Source organism: Schistocerca nitens, chromosome 2, assembly GCF_023898315.1.
Source record: "Schistocerca nitens isolate TAMUIC-IGC-003100 chromosome 2, iqSchNite1.1, whole genome shotgun sequence".
In the NCBI taxonomy this organism is placed as follows: domain Eukaryota; kingdom Metazoa; phylum Arthropoda; class Insecta; order Orthoptera; family Acrididae; genus Schistocerca; species Schistocerca nitens.
The window spans coordinates 904,600,833-904,619,862 of NC_064615.1; the positions used below are offsets into that span (position 1 = coordinate 904,600,833).

The following is a 19,030-nucleotide window of genomic DNA, read 5'->3' on the forward strand; positions in this document are numbered from 1 at the left end:
AAATTCCCGAAGATTACAGGAACTGTGTAAAATGTTGTATATCTCCCAATTACATAGCTAAAAATGTTCTTGATTTCATCTGAATGTGACACTTAATTATCAGTCAGCTATTAGCTCGATAGAAAAATTGAAGTTTGACTACACATTTCGGTAAATTTAGTGTTCCTGACAAGGGACAAGTGACTTTCGCTATCCGTTCATAATGGTGTTTTGTAAATCAAGAGACAAGAAGTATAAAGTGAAATCACAAATCACGGTTTGAAGGATTTATTTGTCTGTTATGGTATGTTTTCTTGCGAATTAAGTACAAAATTAATTTATCGAGTTAATGTTATTTTGTGACAGGCGTTGTTTCATATGTAAGGCTTGAGTGATTTCTGAGAGCCTACAGCAGAAGTGCGTGTTTTTATGCAATGATAATGCTAGGCGTGATTTCTGCATGATTTTTGCTATGACATAAGGCTGTTACTCTTGTAGCACTTTATTTACCCTTTGTAGGTGATGGTTTCCAAATGTTTGAAAGCTAAAGTGTTGTCTTGCTAGGCTTGTGCAAGGATGTGCGCTCTTCTGGTTAGAATAAGTACATGACAGAGCATCATTTCTTATTGTTTTCCTTGACTCTTGTCGCTCATGAGGAACGGTTTGCGAGTAAAGCCGTTTAGAGGAGGAGGAGATTTAGTGTTTAACGTCCCGTCGACAACGAGGTCATTAGAGACGGAGCGCAAGCTCGGGTTAGGGAAGGGTGGGGAAGGAAATCGGCCGTGCCCTTTCAAAGGATCCATCCCGGCATTTGCCTGAAGCGATTTAGGGAAATCACGGAAAACCTAAACCAGGATGGCCGGAGACGGGATTGAACCGTCGTCCTCCCGAATGCGAGTCCAGTGTGCTAACCACTGCGCCACCTCGCTCGGTGCCGTTTAGATAATTTCTATAATCACACCGGGAGTGTGAGGCCGCCGAATATGCATCACCCTCGCAATTTTTCTATGGTAGTGGACGGATATGATAATTCACTGCTTCAGATGTCACGACTCTCTTGGATAAGTTGAACAAACCTTACGGAATTTATATTATCTTAGCCAAAAATAAAATACGGCTACACTCCATCATCATGTTCAGTAAAGCCCCTCATGAAGGACCACCAGGGATGCCACCAATTTGTATAAGAAATTGAAAGTAATCAACAATTTCTATTTTCATTTGGACTTGTAAGGATTCTTAGTGTCTTGCTCGTTTGTAGGGAAAACAAATCTCCATTGCACAGACATCTCTGAACCACCTCTGTTCTCTCCATAAGACATTTGTATTGGGCATTTCCTCTTTCCTACATTCCAAAGTGCAAACTGAAGTTCTTTCTCTCCACCAGCTGGAAGAGCAATCTAAACATGACCTTCAAATGTTTTCCAGTTTACTGTCGTCTTACTTGTGACACAATTTTTACAATAGCCTATCTATCATATCGCCAAGTGACCTCTGCCCAAAATTTGGTTTGTTATTTTAAAAGGTCTGATCTACAGCTGCACAGTCAAGTTCAGTAGTGGTGCAAACTGATCAAACACCTATTACTCTTCACCTGCCTTCTATGGTAAAAGCACTTTTCTCTGCAAACAGTCCTTGTGACCAAAGCTGTCCATAAGTCACCACAGAACTTTCCCAGTCCCAGCTCATACCTCTGTTCATTCCTGACCCATCCTCCCAACCACCCCTGGTTATCTTTCAAGAATTTCTTTCCTCTAACCAGATGTGATACTTTCCTAAGTCCCTTACAAGAACACAAATCTCTCGACACTTGAATGAAGAGCCATCTACTACCGCAAAACCTGCATGAATTTAACATCTTTCATACAGACAGAGGGTCCACCAGTGTTGTGATGAACCACAGTGGCTGCCTGATAGAATGTATCACCCAGCTTTCTAACCCATCCATCTGTAAGTCCTGCCATAATAATCCCATCCCAGATTCCAGCCTTAACCACAATCCCTACTGAAATCTCTAGGTCAATTCCACCTCTTTTCTCACCCCAAGTAACCCCCCCCCCCCCCCCCCGCCCACATGCCACATTACACATCTATTCTCTAATGCTTCCATGAACCTATAACACTAACCACTGTGGCTGTCACATTGAAGCTGAGTGTTGTGCTTTAGCAATAGACAAAGATGAGAACCTGAAATCTATTAAATCTGAGTACAGGAGGGTAATAAATTGGTCAGAAATTGAGAATTTCAGGAGATTACTCAAAAACATGAATTGATCAGATGTTTACTATATTTCTGACTCAAATGAAAAATACAAAGCATTCATTAATAAAGTTGCTTCCTCATTTGAAAATTATTTTTTCCCTAAAGGTAATGCAAATCAAATGGAAGTTTAAAAATAAACTGTGTATTACACAGAGAATAAAGATATCATGTGGGACAAAAAAGAGATTATATGTACTATCTAGGAACAACACTGATGTTAACATTGCAATGAATTACAGAGAATACTGCAAAATATTGAAGCAATAGTCCAGAAATCTAAGCAGCTTTGTTATGAGAAAAAGATAATTACCCCCAGCAACAAAATAAAAACTCTGTGGGATGTAGTGAAGCCAGAGACAGATGGGGACAAAAAGAAAGAGGAACAGATAGCTCTAAAAGTAAATAAGACAATGGGAACAAGTGCATGTTGTGTTGCAAACCTCTTAAACAAGGACTTTGTTTCTATTATTGACAGCTTACAGTTATCAGGTTGAGTGAACAACATAACGGAATATCTGAGAGCAGTCCTTACAAATAAATTCAGTAAAATGGAAATGACACTCTCATCTCCTAAAGAAGTAGAAATCCTTAAAATCAAAGTATTCTAGTGGTTGTGATATATCAATGAAGTTAGAGTGCTCATGTGAGCTGAGTTCTGTCTCAAGTTTTTTCCTGTAATCAATCTCTTATCAGCAGAACATTTCCAGGCAGGCTAAAATGTGCTGAAGTTAAGCCTCTTTTACAAGAAGAGAGATAAAGATATACCGTCGAACTATCGACCAATTTCACTGTTGCAGTCTTCTTTAAAACTATTTGAAAAGATTGTGTTCAAGCACCTTCTTAAGCTGCTGACTTTAAATGATGTTCTTTCCAAGTCACAGTCTGGATTCTTTAAGGGTTCTGATGTAGAGAAGGCTATTTACATGTACAGTGAGAACATACTTAATTCATTAGATGGGCTACTGGCATGTTCTGTGACCTGTCAAAAGTCTTTGACTGTCTGAATCACAGCATTCTTTTAAGTAAGTTTAAATATTCTGGTGTCCCCGACAGTGCTTTGAAATGGTTTGAGTATTACCTCACTAACAGGAAACAAAGGATGTCATTACGAAATACCTGTGGAGTAAGCAATCAGTCTTTATCTGACTGGGAATTAACTACATGTGGTGTTCTTCAAGGTTCCATCTTGGGCCGTTGCTTTTTCTTGTGTACATTAATGACCTCTCATCTGTTACAGTGCCAGATGCTAGATTTGTTTGCAGATGATACAAACATTGCAATAAATAGCAGGTCAAGTACAGATTTAGAAATGGCTGCTAGTCAAATTTTCACCAACATTAATAAAGGGTTTAAAGCTAATTCACTGTCATTAAACTTTGAAAAGACTCACTTTATGCTGTTCAGGATCTGTAAGAGATTTTCTTCCAGCATATTGAGTATAACACATGAAGACGTGCAGATCAAAGAGGTCGAAAGTGTTAAATTTCTGGGATTACTACTCGATAATAAATTCAATTGGGAAGGGCTTACCACAGAATTGCTGAAGTGCCTAAACAAGTCTGTATTTGCAATGCAAATGCTGTCAGATATAGAATATATAAATATAAAAAAAAACTTGCATACTTCACTCACTTTCATTCTATTATGTCATACGGGACCATATTTTGGGGTAACTCGTCAAACTGAGCAAAAGTTTTTAGAGTGCAAATGTATGTAATAAGACTCATTTGTGGTGTAAATTCAACAACATCACACAGAAACCTGTTCAAGGAAATGGGTATTCTAACCAATGCTTCTCAGTAAATTTGTTTCTTAATGAAATTTTTTGCAAATAATATGTGTTTATTTCCATCCAATAGCTCAATACACAGTATCAATACTAGGAATAAGAAGAATCCACATGTTGTTGTGGTCTTCAGTCCTGAGACTGGTTTGATGCAGCTCTCCATGCTACTCTATCCTGTGCAAGCTTCTTCATCTCCCAGTACCTACTGCAACCTACATCCTTCTGAATCTGCTTAGTGTATTGATCTCTTGGTCTCCCTCTACGATTTTTACCATCCACGGTGCCCTCCAATGCTAAATTTGTGATCCCTTGATGCCTCAAAACATGTCCTACCAACCGATCCCTTCTTCTAGTCAAGTTGTGCCACAAACTTCTCTTCTCCCCAATCCTATTCAATACCTCCTCATTAGTTACGTGATCTTTTCGTATTACGATTTCTCGGGAAAAATTACGGCTGTAGTTTCCCCTTGCTTTCAGCCGTTCGCAGTACCAGCACAGCAAGGCCGTTTTGGTTAATGTTACAAGGCCAGATCAGTCAATCATCCAGACTGTTGCCCCTGCAACTACTGAAAAGGCTGCTGCCCCTCTTCAGGAACCACATGTTTGTCTGGCCTCTCAACAGATACCCCTCCGTTGTGGTTGCACCTACGGTACGGCCATCTGTATCGCTGAGGCACGCAAGCCTCCCCACCAACGGCAAGGTCCATGGTTCATAGAGACCTAAAATCTCTTGCTGTGGTCTAAAAAGGGATCCAGTATTCAGGAACACGAATTTTCAATAAACTGCCAGCAACCATTAAAAACTTGATTTCAGATAAAGCACAGTTTAAACAGAGTTTGAAAGACTTTTTCATAGGCAACTCATACTCTGTTGATGAATATTTTAACAGTGACTGTTAGACACGCTTAAATAAAAATGTCTGTTCGATTTCCTTTCAGCAGCAGTTGTTCACAGTAGTCAATATTTTGTATTTTGTGTGTGATAAATTTATTAAAAGTGCATAACTATGTTTGATTCTGACAGTGTATTCCGTAAACATTAGCAGTTCCAGTTTACTGTAATGTTTTCACACACTTTGACACTCTCCTGACAGGTGATCAATTCTCCAGTGACATTTATCTGTCTTTTTGGAGCACTCAAAAAGTTTGCTGCTTCCCATATTACTAGTCTTTAAACAACTTTTTCATTTTCATCAGAACTTATTAAATATTGTAGGTCCACCCTCTTGCATTTTTCATAATACGTTTTGAAAGTTAATGGAGCACATTCCTTATGTTCCTGTTCTTGAAAATATTATATATTTAAAATACATCGTTCAATGCAACATTCTACATTAATAACAAGTGAAAAAATCATTGATGTTGCTTAAATTCCTATAGTAAGAGATGACAGGTATGAACTAGTAAAGAATGCAAATCCAAGAATTGAGAAATTTTGTTTCATTTCAGCCAGTGGTAATTAATACACATTTGGGAAGTAGGAACAGAAAAGAACTTAAAACTCGCGAACACCAAAAAGTTGGTGGAATCGAGAAGTTTGTGGTTCTCCGTTCTCATATTGCCCATCATTGCTGTGGCCCCACAAAAAGAATTTTGGCTTATGTCAGCTATCACCTCCAACCCAGCAGCCTAGATTCCCATCTGAAGGACATGAATCATTTCCTTAATTGATCACAGCCATACTGTTGTTGAACACTATCCCTCTCAATGTTCACTGAATTTACACCTACCACCTAACTCCTTGTACATTTGACCAACTATATGCCGACTCATGACTACTTTTGCTTACATGGACCAGTATATAAACAAATAAGCAACATGGCCATCTCCTTGGCCCTTGTATGTCATTCTGTTGCCTTCGTTACTGCTTCACAAACTCTCAGCCAAACTGTCATCTGTCAGCCTAACCTATACTTTGTACAACACTACAAATCAGGGGTCGACAGAAGCGTCCGATCCCACGTGTCGGCTTTGACCCGTGATGTAAGGGTGTTGTCATGTGTGACGTCATGACGGCGCGGAGTTTGGTTTGCGAGTGTGGCGTGTTTGTAGATGTCGTCGTGTTGTGGTTTGTTGTGATCTCTGGTTGTATGTTCAGGGTCTTCGTTTGTGTTGTGTAATGGGCTCAGTTTGCTTTTGCTCACTATTCAGAATTGTTCGAGTGTCGGCTGTGTTTGTAGTGGAATTCGTTTCAGTGAGTTAACGATTTTGTGTGAAGGTTAATTTAGTGTTGTTTGCTGTACATCGTGTGGTAATTTTAGTAAGATTAATAGGTTGTTGTTTTTGTTCAGGACTGGATATGACGGATAAAATTAACAGTGCGCAGGTCAAGGGAAGTGTTCGATCCCAATGTGTGGCTGTGTATGTTGATATTGGTATCGGGAGATGTTTTTGAGCTATATAGGCCAAGGGAAGTGTTTGATCCTAATTTATGGGATCGGGAGCTGCTGTTGAACTATATAGGTCAAGGGAAGTGTCCGATTCCAGATGATATTGTGTTTAGTGGTATTTGGGGAGTTTTGTGATGTCGGTTTTTTTCGTCGGTTTGTATGGGGGTGGGTGGCTAAATTTGTTTATATTTAGTTTGCCCCAACCCAAAAACACCCCATTTCCTGCACTTGTCCCGTTAGTGTCGTTATGCTTTTTGTGGAAAGTGTGTGTGTTTGTTTTTCGATGTATTTTCGATCTCATAATGTGTACGTACCGACTTTATATGCGCCATATTGGAATCGTGGTTTATGGTCGTTTCCGCCATATTTGTGTCGTCATGCGTCAAAGCAGACGGGCGGGATCGGACGCTTCTGTATTTCCCAAATCAGTATGTCACTGTGACTAAAGTCACATTCGTTGGGTTCACCAACTTACAATCAAATTGTCACCTTTGAATGTATCCTTTGTTTCAGGGTATGCAACAGATCAGTCAATGACTGCAACCTACATTCCAAAAAATCATATTGGTGCAAAAACAAATACTGTCAGTGTTCGCTTTTTGCTTTTATGTTTATAAAGTTGCATGCCACAACACTATTATGTCAGTGGATGAAACCAACATTTGGTTCAGTAGGTTCAGTATGATCCAACATGTTTCTGGATTGTTGAGAGGAAATCTTCCTAATTACTCAAGATCCTAATGTCTTGGCTGGTTGAGGTACACTGACGATATCTTCCTGCTCTGGACCCAGAACGAGGACACTGTCTTCATTCCCCTACAGTCTCAACATTTCACCTATCTGCTTCTCCTGGTCCTCAACTCTGTGTGTGGCATTTCCAGGCATTGGCCTTGACCTCTCCAATGACTCCACAAAAACATCTGTTAATATCAGGCCCATCACCCGTCAGTAGTATGCACTTCCATTTTGATAGCTGCCACCTCTTACATGCTAAAAGTCTCATCTATACAGCCTGGCCACAGGTGTTTGGTGCATTTGCAATGACAGCTCTTCTTTATCCAGTATCCTAAAGTCTTCCTAAAGCCTTAACAGGCCAGCACAACCCACCAAACCTAGTCTGCAAATATCTTTGTTACCTCCAATTGTACAACCACCTTCACAAATCAGCCACAAAGGAACATTTTCCTCACTACCCATTATCAACCTGGATTTGAGCAACTAAACCAAGGGCTTTGTCAGGGCTTCAACTACCTACCACTGTGCCTAGAAATGAAGAACCCAATCCCATCATAGGCATATCCTACCCAGTAAGCTACCTATGAAAGGAGTCCAATCACTTACCAGCTCTGCTAAAATTTCTGCGGAGCCTTCAATGTTGGTGTGACCTCTATCCAGGTGTACGGCTGAATGTGTGGCAACTGCTAAACTGTGGCCACTTAAGAAGTTGACCACTCACGGGAGAACACATTGCTAGGCACAAGATATTTGACTTCAGTGTCTGCTTTGCAACCTGTTGCAACCAGATCTCCCCTACCACGTCAGATATCAGCTGCTCTGAATTACTTATGCTTGAATTATTCTTATAACTCATCCTTCAGTTCTGCAATCCTTCTGGCCTCAATCTATGCTAGCCTATGTCCACAGACACCCTGCTTAACCCCATTAGTTTACACATGTACTTTTCTCTTCACAGTTTCTTTCTTTCTCTGTTCTTCTCCCTTTTTAATGAATTCACGCATGTGTTACCTCTATTTTAGCTTGTTTTTTTTTTTTTAACTGGACCCCAAGAAAATTAATATGTAGTGTTGGTACAAGCTGGGCAGGCTGTTGTTTGATGATAAACTCCTGAATGTATCTGAGCATGGAAGATCTGTACTGCACAAAAAAATCACTTGTGCAACTTTATTGAATGTGGTCACAAGAGAAACAGCTAAGAAATATAAGAGCTTCTGAGAATACAACACACAAGTTAAAGTTAGTCCACCAGGAGCAGTACATTCAAGGAATCCCGTAACTATGCGGTAATAACAAGGCACAGAAGATAGAAACACATAAAAAGTGTAAATCAAAGAATAAACAAGACCAAAACACATATTTAAAGCACAGTGGCTCTGGTGTCTGGCGTGCAATGTTTGACAGTGGTGGGGGGGGGGGGGGGGGCGGAAACCACACACACAGAGCATTTGCAACACAACACAACATAGTGGCAGATAGTTGCTACATCAGCCCCCTTGGTGGAGGCAGAAAATGGATGTGTTGTCCAGATCTTGGGGTGCGTTCTGGTGGCGGGTTCACTGTTGCTGAGTCGGTGCTAGTGATGGTGGTGTTGAGTATGGTGCAGCTGTTGAACAAGGGTGGAGACTTGGCACTTCTGATGAGAGTGCTCCTTGAAGTGTGTGTGCTACTTGACCCTGTCAGTGGAAACTGGTCGATTTCCTGTTAATTGAATCAAAATGTCAGGTGTTTTTGTCTCCCCTTGTAAGTACATGATATGGGCCTTTGTATGGATGCCATAGAGACAGTTGCAGCCCTCTGTGCATAGCATGAATTAGGAACAGGTATTGAGGTGCTGATGCACAAAGGTAGAGGCTGTTCTGTGCCTGGAAGGCTCTTGGGGCGGATCCAGGTTACATGCTCTCTGAGTTGATTGACAAAGTCGGGCTGATCTCGATCCGGTGGTGGAAGGGGTTTTAGGGTCCTTAAATTCACCTGGTAAACACATCTTGCTGTACATTGGCTTTGCCAATGATGCATCTAAGTTTTGTTTGTATGTGTTCCTAGGCCCAGTAGCACCACGAGAAGGGCCTTAGTCCACTCAGTGTCATGTCGCATCAGTGTTGCAAGTGAATGGTGCAATCCCTCAGTGATAGCTGAGCCAGATGATAGCTTGTCATTTTGTGGTGGGCCGTGCCACAAAATTTAGTGAGTTGGCAAATAGATCGGACTCATATTATTGTGATGTGCTGCTGACAGCCGAATAGCAGTACACAGTGCAACACAAAAGCAGAGGCTAAGGTTTCCGCTGAAATATTGTTTACCAGTGCAGCTTCTGCCCAGCTTGCAAAACAGTCTGTCATTATGAATAGATAACGTTAGCCACTGGGCAATGGTGTGGCCGAACAGTGTCGATGTAGACAAGGGCAAAGCAGGCGGTTGCACTCAGAAAGTTCCCTACAGGTGCATGCAAGAGTATGTAAATCTTGCCGCACTGACATTTAATGCAACTCCTCACCCATTCACAGCAGTCTTTTTGCATCCCTGGCCTTACATAACAATTTGTCCCCAGATGGGTCATTGATGATATAACAAGGTGACTCAATTCATGTAAAGTCATGAACGTGTCCTTTCTGAATGTGACTGGTTGGAAAGGATGAGGCTTTGAGGTGGACGTGTCACAATACGGTTCAACATCAGTTCTGGAAATCTCGATTAGCTCGACGTCTAATGCTGATCATGCTGCTGTAGTAGTTCCTGGGCTATACGCTGTGCTTCGGCAAGATTACTGTAAGCGATTGTGCTGGAGATCCTGATGACACAAGAAAGGCAATTGGCTACCATATTGTTGATACCAGAAACGTGTTGAACATTGGTGCTAAGGTATGAGATGAACACAAGCTGGTTGTGCTGCCTTTGTGAACAGTTCATGTTGTTCTGACAAATGGCTTACATCAGCAGTTTTCCCCCTGCGGGTCCGGGGGTTAGAGTAGGTTTGAGGTATTCCTGCCTGTCATAGAAGGTGACTAAAAGGAGTCTCTCACATTTTGGCCTTTATGTGATGGTCCCCTGTAGGGTTTGACCTCCATTTTTCAAACTGAGCCAATTGGGAAAGGGCGCCTTACATGTTGCATCATGTCCATCGTGCATTGAGACCCATTGCATCCTTCATCGACGTGGATCTGCACTTCTGCTCATTCTCCGACTGTTGGGTGAGGTCACCCTCTTGCGTGTGTATTTTTCCATCAGCTGTGCAGCATCGTTTTCTATGCTGACGATGATAATGGACTTGTTTGCTTAGTTGCACCTGATATCCAGCACGGTAGCCAGTCTGTTGTGGTGGGGCCGACATGTACCCTGTTGGTTGTAGCTCCCTGACCACACAGCTATGCTGATGCCTGTGCCGTTAACTCCTCATGTATGCTGAGGAGTAGAAGCCTGTCACCCTGGGGCATTGGGACTCCCAGCGATGGCCATTGTGCCAGGTGGCCTTTGCTGCGGGTGGGTGGCGCCCGTGGGGAGGGCCTCTGGTTGGAGTGGGTGGCATCAGGGCGGATGACACGCAATGAAGCGTAGTACATCATCTCTTGCTGGTGGTCAAACACCAGCAGTCTCTAAGTGTTCAAGGGCTCAATTCAATGCACAGAAGTGCAACCCCAAATCGTTCACCTACCTGGCCACATCATGGGAGGAATGTCAGGCTAAGGATGGCAGCGGGTCTTATATGCTCCGGTATCTTGTGTGTTACAGACCTGATGGGGAATCTTTCATGATGATGAAGCCTCAGTTTTTTTTTGTTGAGCATTTAGAGGACAGGTTTGGGGAGGTGAAGGGCTTGTCCAAAATGAGATCTGAGTCAGTCTTGATCAAAACAGCATACTCTGCCCAGTCACAGGCGTTACTCGCTTGTGACAAGCTGGGGGATGTTTCTGTAACCATCACACCCCATAAGACCTTCTTTTGCAGTCTGACAATGAGCTGCTTGCCAGTTTAGAGCAGCCAGGTGTACATTTTGTTCGCTGTGTCCACCAGGGTCTGAAGGATAATCAGGTTGCCACTGGTGCTCTGGTACCAAGCGCTACGAGTTTCAAATCCGCGACCACTAGAGGTCTCTGCAGCAGTCGTGCCGTACGCTGTGACTGCGCGCGCTCCTGGCCCCGAGTCTAACGTGAGGGCGCCGCAGTGGAGCACGTGGTCCCAGTGGCCAATAGCGACATACCCTGTCGTATATTTAAGTGGCTGCCTCTCACTCGGTGAGGCAGTCTGGTAGTTGCATTGAGTCGGTTGATATCTCGCTTATAGGCATCATGTTTACGTTGTGTGTGCTTACTTCCCGTTTACGAGTGGATGTTGTTTTGATTTCATGAGGTTATCTCTTGTGACCCCATTGCTTAATACTTTGTTGTTGATTTTGGTGTCTTGTCAATCGTCGTGCTTGTCCTTCCATTCCTGTTCGTCCGTCTTGTTTGTTCGTGGGGCGCTCCCGTTCGGTCCCGCCGCATTTTCGTTAGCGGCAACCCCACAACCTTTCCTGTCGCGTTTACAACGGGTGCTTTCATTTTATCCTTCGAGAGTGATACATTACCTGAGAATGTCAAGGTGATGGTCTACCACTGTGATGTAAAGTCCTATATCCCTCCCCCAATGTGGTGCTTTAAATGCTGGAAGTTTCAGCCATATGTCTTCCCACTGTACTTCCAGCATCACATGTAGAGATTGTGAATGCCCATCACATCCCAATACTCCATGTGCCCTGCCTCCCATCTGTGTCAACTGCAGAGAGCATCATTCGCATTGACCGCGTGACTGCATGATTCTCCAGAAAGAAAGGAAAATCATGGAGTACAAGACCCTGGACTGACTGACCTACCCTGAGGATAAGAGGAAATTTGAACACCTACATCCTGTACGTATGACATTGTCTTACGCCGCCGCTACAACAGTTCTAGCCACATCAGCTCCGCCAACCCCAGTCACCTCTCAGAGCCAGAAGACTACACCTGCCCACTTGATGGTGGGCGGGCTCTTCCCTCTCTGTTGCTCCTGCACCACCTACTTCGGGAGCAACAGCCCCCCAACCATCAGGGATATCAGTCCCCACTTCTGGCCGGAGAAGCGTAAGTCTTCTTCGGCTCCTCTCGCTAGGAAAGAGTCCCTTGGGTCACTATATTCCCAGGTTTCTGCTAGTAGGAAAGATGACACCTGCCAGTGGCTGAAGAGCCCAAAAGCAGCTGGTCACAGGGCTTCACACTCATCCTCCATCCCGGAGACTGAATCAGTGAAGTTCTCCCAGCCAGGGAAACCCAAGGGGCAGTGAGAGAAATCCAAAAAGAAGATCCCCAAGACCAAGGGAGTTGCTGTGGCACCCGCACCACCGCTCCCTACAAGCTCTGCATCTGTGGATGAGGTGGAGATTCTGGTGCCCACTGAGGACTTATATCTCGCCAGACCCTCAGACACAATGGATACTCAGGCAATAAGTCAGTGGCAGCAGGTGACCCTGAGGTGTAAACTGCCTCATTGAATGTTCCATGCCTTCCCAGTCTCACGATGTCATCCTCCAGTGGAATTGCGGCGGTTTTTCCACCACCTGGCTGAGCTACGGCAGCTGTTAACCTTCACACCTGCTTTCTGCAGTGCCTTCCAGGGAACCTGGTTCCCAGCAATGCAGACCCCTGCCCTCCGTGGCTATAAGGGATATTACAGGAACTGTAGCGACTATAATCGAGTGTCGGGTGGAGTTGCATTTATGTTCTAAACTCAGTCTGTAGTGAAACTGTGCCCCTTCAAACCCCTCTTGAAACTGTGGCTGTCAGAATAAGGACAATGCAGGAAATAACTGTCTGCAATGTATATCTTCCTCCAGATGGTGCAGTGTTCCTGAATGTATTAGCTGCACTGATTGATCAACTCCCTAAACCTGAGCACCATCATTCTGTTGCTAAACCCATGTAAGAAACCGCTTGATGTGGATAGCTGTTGGTCCATCAGCCTTACCAATGTTCTTTGTAAGCTGCTGGAACGTATGGTGTGTTGGCAATTGGGTTGGGTCCTGGAGTCATGCTGCCTACTGGCTCAATGTCAGGCCGGCTTCTGCCAGGGCGCTCTACCACTGATAATCTTGTGTCCCTAGAGTCTGCCATCCGAACAGCCTTTTTCAGACCCCAACACTTGGTTGGCATCTTTTTTGATTTACGAAAAGCGTATGACACAACCTGGCGACATAATATCTTGCCAGATTATATGACTGGGGTCTCCGAGGCCCACTCCTGATTTTTATCCAGAATTTCCTGTCACTTCTTACTTTCCATGTACAAGTTGGTGCCTTCCATTGTCCCTCCCCCCCACCCCCCCCCACCCCATATCCATGAGAATGGGGTCCTACAGGGCTCTGTATTGAGTGTATCTCTATTTTTATTGGCCATTAATGGTCTAGCAGCAGCTGTAGGGCCATCTTTCTCACCTTCTCTGTATGCAGACGACGTCTGCATTTCATGCTGCTCCACCAGTACTGGTATTGCTGAGCAGCGTGTACAGGGAGCCAGCCACAAGGTTTCCAGTTTTCGGCACAAAGTCGTGTGTTATGCACTTCTGTCAGTGTCATACCGTTCATCTGGAACCAGAACTTTACCTTAAATAATGACTATCCACTCACTGTAGTGGAGACATATCGATTCTTAGGACTGGTTTTCAACACGCGATTGACTTGGCTTCCGCATCTTCGTCAGCTTAAGTGGAAGTGCAGGACGCACCTCAATGCCCTCCGCTGCCTGAGTAACACCAACTGGGGTACAGATCATTCAACGTTGCTGCAGCTCTACAGAGCCCTTGTTCAATCCTGCCTTGGCTACGGGAGTCTGGTTTATGGTTTGGCAGCGCCCTCAGCGTTGCGTTTACTCGACCCAGTGCTCCATTGTGGCATTCGCCTAATGACAGGAGCTTCTAGGATGAGTCCGGTGACCAGCGTCCTGGTGGAGGTCGAAGCCCCTCCATTGCAGGTTAGTCGTGCACAACTGCTGTCCAATTACATTGCACACATTCGTAGTTCTTCTGTGCATCCGAATTACTGTCTCCTTTTCCCACCCACGGCGGTTCATCTCCCACATCGGTGGCCCAGGCCAGGGCTTCCAATTGCAGTTAGTGTCTGATCCCATCTTTCCAAACTGGAGTCCTTGCCTTTACCACATATCCTTGAGGTCCATTCACCTACAACTCCATGGTGTACACCTAGGCCGCGGCTTCACCTGGACCTTTCACATGGCCCTAAGGACTTAGTTAACCCCTGGCTCTCCGTTGCCACTTCCTCTCGATTCTTGACATGTACTGAGGTCATGAAGTGGTTTACACGGACGGCTTGATGGCTGATGATCACGTCGGCTTCGCGTATGACCATGGAGGACATATTGAACAGCATTCCTTGCCGAATGGTTGCAGTGTTTTCACTGCTGAGCTGGTGGCTACATCTCATGCTTTTGAGCACATTCGTTCTTGCCCTGGGGAGTCATTTCTTCTGCGTACTGACTCCTTGAGCAGCCTACAAGCTATCGACCAGTGCTACCCTCATCATCCTTTGGTTGTGACCATCCAGGAGCCCATCTATATCCTGGAATTTTCCAGTCGTTCATTAGTGTTTGTTGGACCCCTGGCCACATCAGAATCCCAGGTACGAACTTGCCGACAGGCTACACGGAAACCGTTTATGGAGATCAGCATTCCACTAAGTGACCTGTGTTTGTTTTTATGCCACCAGGTAAGGCTTTGGGAGATGGAATGGCACAGTCTCAGTAAGCACAACAAACTGCGTGCCATTAAGGAGACTACAAATGTGTGGCAGTCCTCCATGCGGGCCTCTTGCAAGGACTCTTTGGTTCTCTGCCGGCTCCGCATTTGCCATGCTGGGGTGACCCATGGCTACCTCCTGCACCGTGAAGACCCACTTCAGTGTCGATGCGGCACCCGGTTGTCAGTGGCCCACGTTCTGGTGCACCACTGTCCCACTTTGACTGCCCTGCGATGAAATCTTCGGTTACCGGACTCGTTGCTGCTAATTTTATCTGACAATGCCTCATTGGCTGATTTAGTTCTTTTGTTTTATTCGTGAGGGTGGGTTTTCTTATTTGATCGTAGTTTTAGTGTGTGTCCTTTGTCCCTCTTGTGTCCTCGTGTTGCAGAGTGGCTGGCTTCTCCTTTTTATTCTCATGGTCAGCCAGCCATGGTAATTTGTTATCTGTTTTGTCATTTTAATCTCTTCTACTTGTTTCTTGAGTTTCTGTGGTTTTCTTCTCCTATTTTGTCCATTTAAGTGTTTGGTGCCCTCCCATTGATCTTGTGGTTTTTTCCTTTCTGTGTTGTGTTGTCAGTCTCGCTTGCTTTCTTCTCACTCTTGTGGCATTGTTTTGTTTGGAATAAGGGACCGACGACTTAGCAGTTTGGTCCCCCCCCCCCTTTTAAACCAACCAACCAACATCAGCGGTTTGTGATCAGTATAAATGATAAAACCTTTGGCTGCCAGCTGAGGCCTGAAGTATTTAATGACCTCATATATGGCTAGACTTTCCCATTATACGTACTCCATTTCCATTGCAAGGGCGACATCTTAATAAGAACGCTAGTGGTTGCCATGCATCGTCACACCATTGCTGTAGCACTGCACCAATCACTGACTGACGAGCATCAACTACCTGTGCCAAGGGCACATTTCGGTCAGGGTGTGCAAGCAATGCAATGTCCATGATGCTCTTTCTGGCTGCTCCAAATGCCAAGGTCAGACTATCAGTCTACATTATGGGCAAGTTGCCCTTATTTATTGGGCCTGAGAGTGCTGCAGATAATGGCTCTTGTCACTCAGTTGAGAATGACAGGTGGTGGTCGTAGAAATTTAATGTGCCCAGAAACCAGCACAATTTCTTGGTGGTTTTGGCTGTGCAATTTGTAACATAGCTTCCATCCTCTCAGGTAGCGGTATCAATCCTACTAATGATATTGTGTGTCTCAGGAAATCCACTAAAAAAAGACAGACCTTTTAACACCAAGCCAGTAAACCCCTGCCAAGTTTGTGTAGCATTCAGGAGACCAGATGTTGTAAACATACTTTCAAACAGTCCAGAAGAAGTTATTATAGCTGTCTTCAGGATATCGTATTTGCCACAGGTGTTTGTGTGTATGCTTTGGCACAGCCAAGTACACTGAAGGTATTGGCACCATTCAGTGCATAATTATAATCACGCAACAATGGCGCAGGGTATCTGTCTGGTATTGTTTTGACATTAACAGCTCCATAGTCACCATGTGGATGCCATGCAGCACATTTCTCCTGAACTAGAAGTAATGGCAGAGACCATGGACTGTTGGACAGGTGCATAACTGCCTCACGAATTGTACCATCAAATTCTGCCTTTGTGATCGCCAGCACTTCCGGAGCCAAACATTGTGGTCTGTAGGATGTGAGAGGCTCTTTGGTTGTCAGGATACAATGAACAATGTTGTGCATTACATCTTTAGGTGTGCCAGTGGTTATGTCAAGACTGGAAATCCGCACAACAGTTCGGTGTACTCTCTGTCCACTACTTGAATCAGTTTGGCAGTGTGTATGGCTGCGTCTTGTCAAAACCCAAATGCTGTGAGGCCAGTTGTGTTATCAACCAGGTGTGTGTTCTACATGTTCGGCAGTATCTTATAATAGGCGAAAAGTCTGCTCCGATAATGGGTATGACAATGTCCACGGTGGTGAAATCTCGCATGAAAGCTCGATGCAAACCCAGATCTAATTCTAACCACAGAGTGCCTTACATCGTTATGACCGAGTTGTTTACTGTGGTCAGACAGAATGATATGGGTGGTTGTCTTCTGTGCAATGTGGTCCATGGATAAATATGCAAATTGGATCTGGTGTCTATTAAATATTTCCAGCCAGATCGCTGATCATTAATAAACAAGTGCAGAGACACTGACCAAAAATTGGAGGAGGCACCTACTTCCGACTACCGCCAACAGTTGGATAAGCATAGGAATTTGTGCATCTGTGTGCTTGCTTGCCAAATTTTCGCTAATACCAACAGATAGCTTGCTGCAAAGACCCAGTTGTAGAAGAGGTCATTAATGATCTGCTGTGTGAGCATTGGCAGTATCAGTCCCGGCCTCTGTCATCACTAGAATTGCGGCGAGATAATTGTTTGCATGTTTGCTGCATCACTAGATATATCTTGGCTGCTGAGGTGTAGTAATCTGTGCAGGAAACAGTTGGCATCGCATGGTGATTTTGCTGACAGGAGCCAGCATCATCATGTTCCAGATTTTGTCTGACAAATCCACTACCACATCCAATATTGTCAGTCTGGGACACTATAATTGCTTTGATGGGTGGTAGTAAATGACTGCTACATATTGTCCACAGTAAGTTGTATGGTACTGTTCCCATGTTCATTTTGATATGTAGATGCTGCAAGTACTGCAAAGGCTTTCTGTCTCTGATATCTTCTTGGGTGAGAACCTCTAGAATTCGCTCTTCCTGTTATGCTGACACTCACTGGATCAATTCTGCTTTAAGCCAGTCATAGGAGTTAAACTCTGGCGGTGAGATAATCACATTTTGTAGCTCTGTGGTTTACTAGTGATGTAATTGATTTACTACCAGTGCAAACTTGGTAGCACCTGCCAAAATTTCAGAATAGGGAAAACTGCCCACCACCTGCACAAACTACAGAGTTGGATTGTGTGGCCAGAAAGTGGTAGCTGTACAGCCAGTCGTGGCATGGTGGGATTAGTCATAGCTGGTGCATCAGTCATTTCATAAATCTCCTCCATGAGCATTCATTATTTTGGTGATATTAGGCAGGTGACTACATTGGGGACAGCAATTTGTCCTTACTATCCGAGCAGCTGTTGTTCGACAATTTAATCTTGTTTATATGTCAGCATGATGGATCTGGACTACATAGAAAACTCACTTGTGCAACCAGTGTCGAAATTTATTGAATGCAATCACAGGAGAAATGGCGAAGCAATATAGCAGCTTCTGAGAAGACTCGCACCTTAATGTTAATCTGCCAGGAACAGTACGTTCAGGTTGTAAAAAAAAAATATGTCTTTGGCTGGCCTTTTTACTTATTTATAATTGTATTATATGTGTTGCAGCCAGATTAAGAATTAAACTGTTTGCTGTGAACTAATTGTAGGTCCTTTTAATTATCAGCTGGGCCATTTCCAGAATGTATTCTCACTCTGAAGCATAATGTATGCTGATTTGAAACTTCCTAGCAGATTAAAAATGTGTTGGACTGGGACTTGGCCATGTCTGGTATTGTTGAGTTTGGATCATTGATTAGTGTGCTAGTGTCACCAATGAAGATTAAAGTTTTTGAGCAATTCTTCATGTCATTGGAACTCTATTTACATGGCAAGAAACAGGATTGTAGCCATTTTGAACCTTGTGAAGTTGCTCAGTTTAGTTTTATTCTCCCATTACAGCGATGACGGTAAGACCCCGTCCGTATAAGAAAGGTGATACAAATTCTAATTTTACAAGTATAATTTTATAGTTGAAATGATCAAAGGCCTTGGTTAGCTTACAGAATATTACAAAGGAATAGTTTTCTCTTGCATAGCTTTCGTAGGAATTGATTTGTGAGATAGTATATGACTTTCTGTTTAGATTTCGACAATATTAGGAAAAGGATAGTTTGCCACCTAGCATAAAGATGACATGTGGATTTACAGACAGGAACATTTAGCTTCTAGCTAAAGCCTTCTTCAGAAAAGAAAACGTGTGCAATCGCCCCCCCCCCCCCCCTCACACACACACACATACACACACACAAAATCGATCACACCTCATGTAAACATTGCCACCATTTCTGGCAGCTTTCTGTAGATAATTCCGTACAAAATCCAAACTGAGAT

General features: G+C 43.9%; 1 protein-coding gene across 1 annotated transcript in view; it reads left to right on the top strand.

Annotated features, from left to right (window-relative positions):
* Window positions 1-159: 159 nt before the first annotated feature.
* Window positions 160-19,030, top strand: part of LOC126237217 (mitochondrial import inner membrane translocase subunit TIM14) — a 51,111-nt gene continuing 32,240 nt past the window's right edge. The window contains exon 1 of the mRNA XM_049947103.1: window positions 160-283. Coding sequence (XP_049803060.1) covers window positions 281-283 — 3 coding nt within the window. The 5' untranslated portion in view covers window positions 160-280. The remainder of the gene's footprint in view (window positions 284-19,030) is intronic.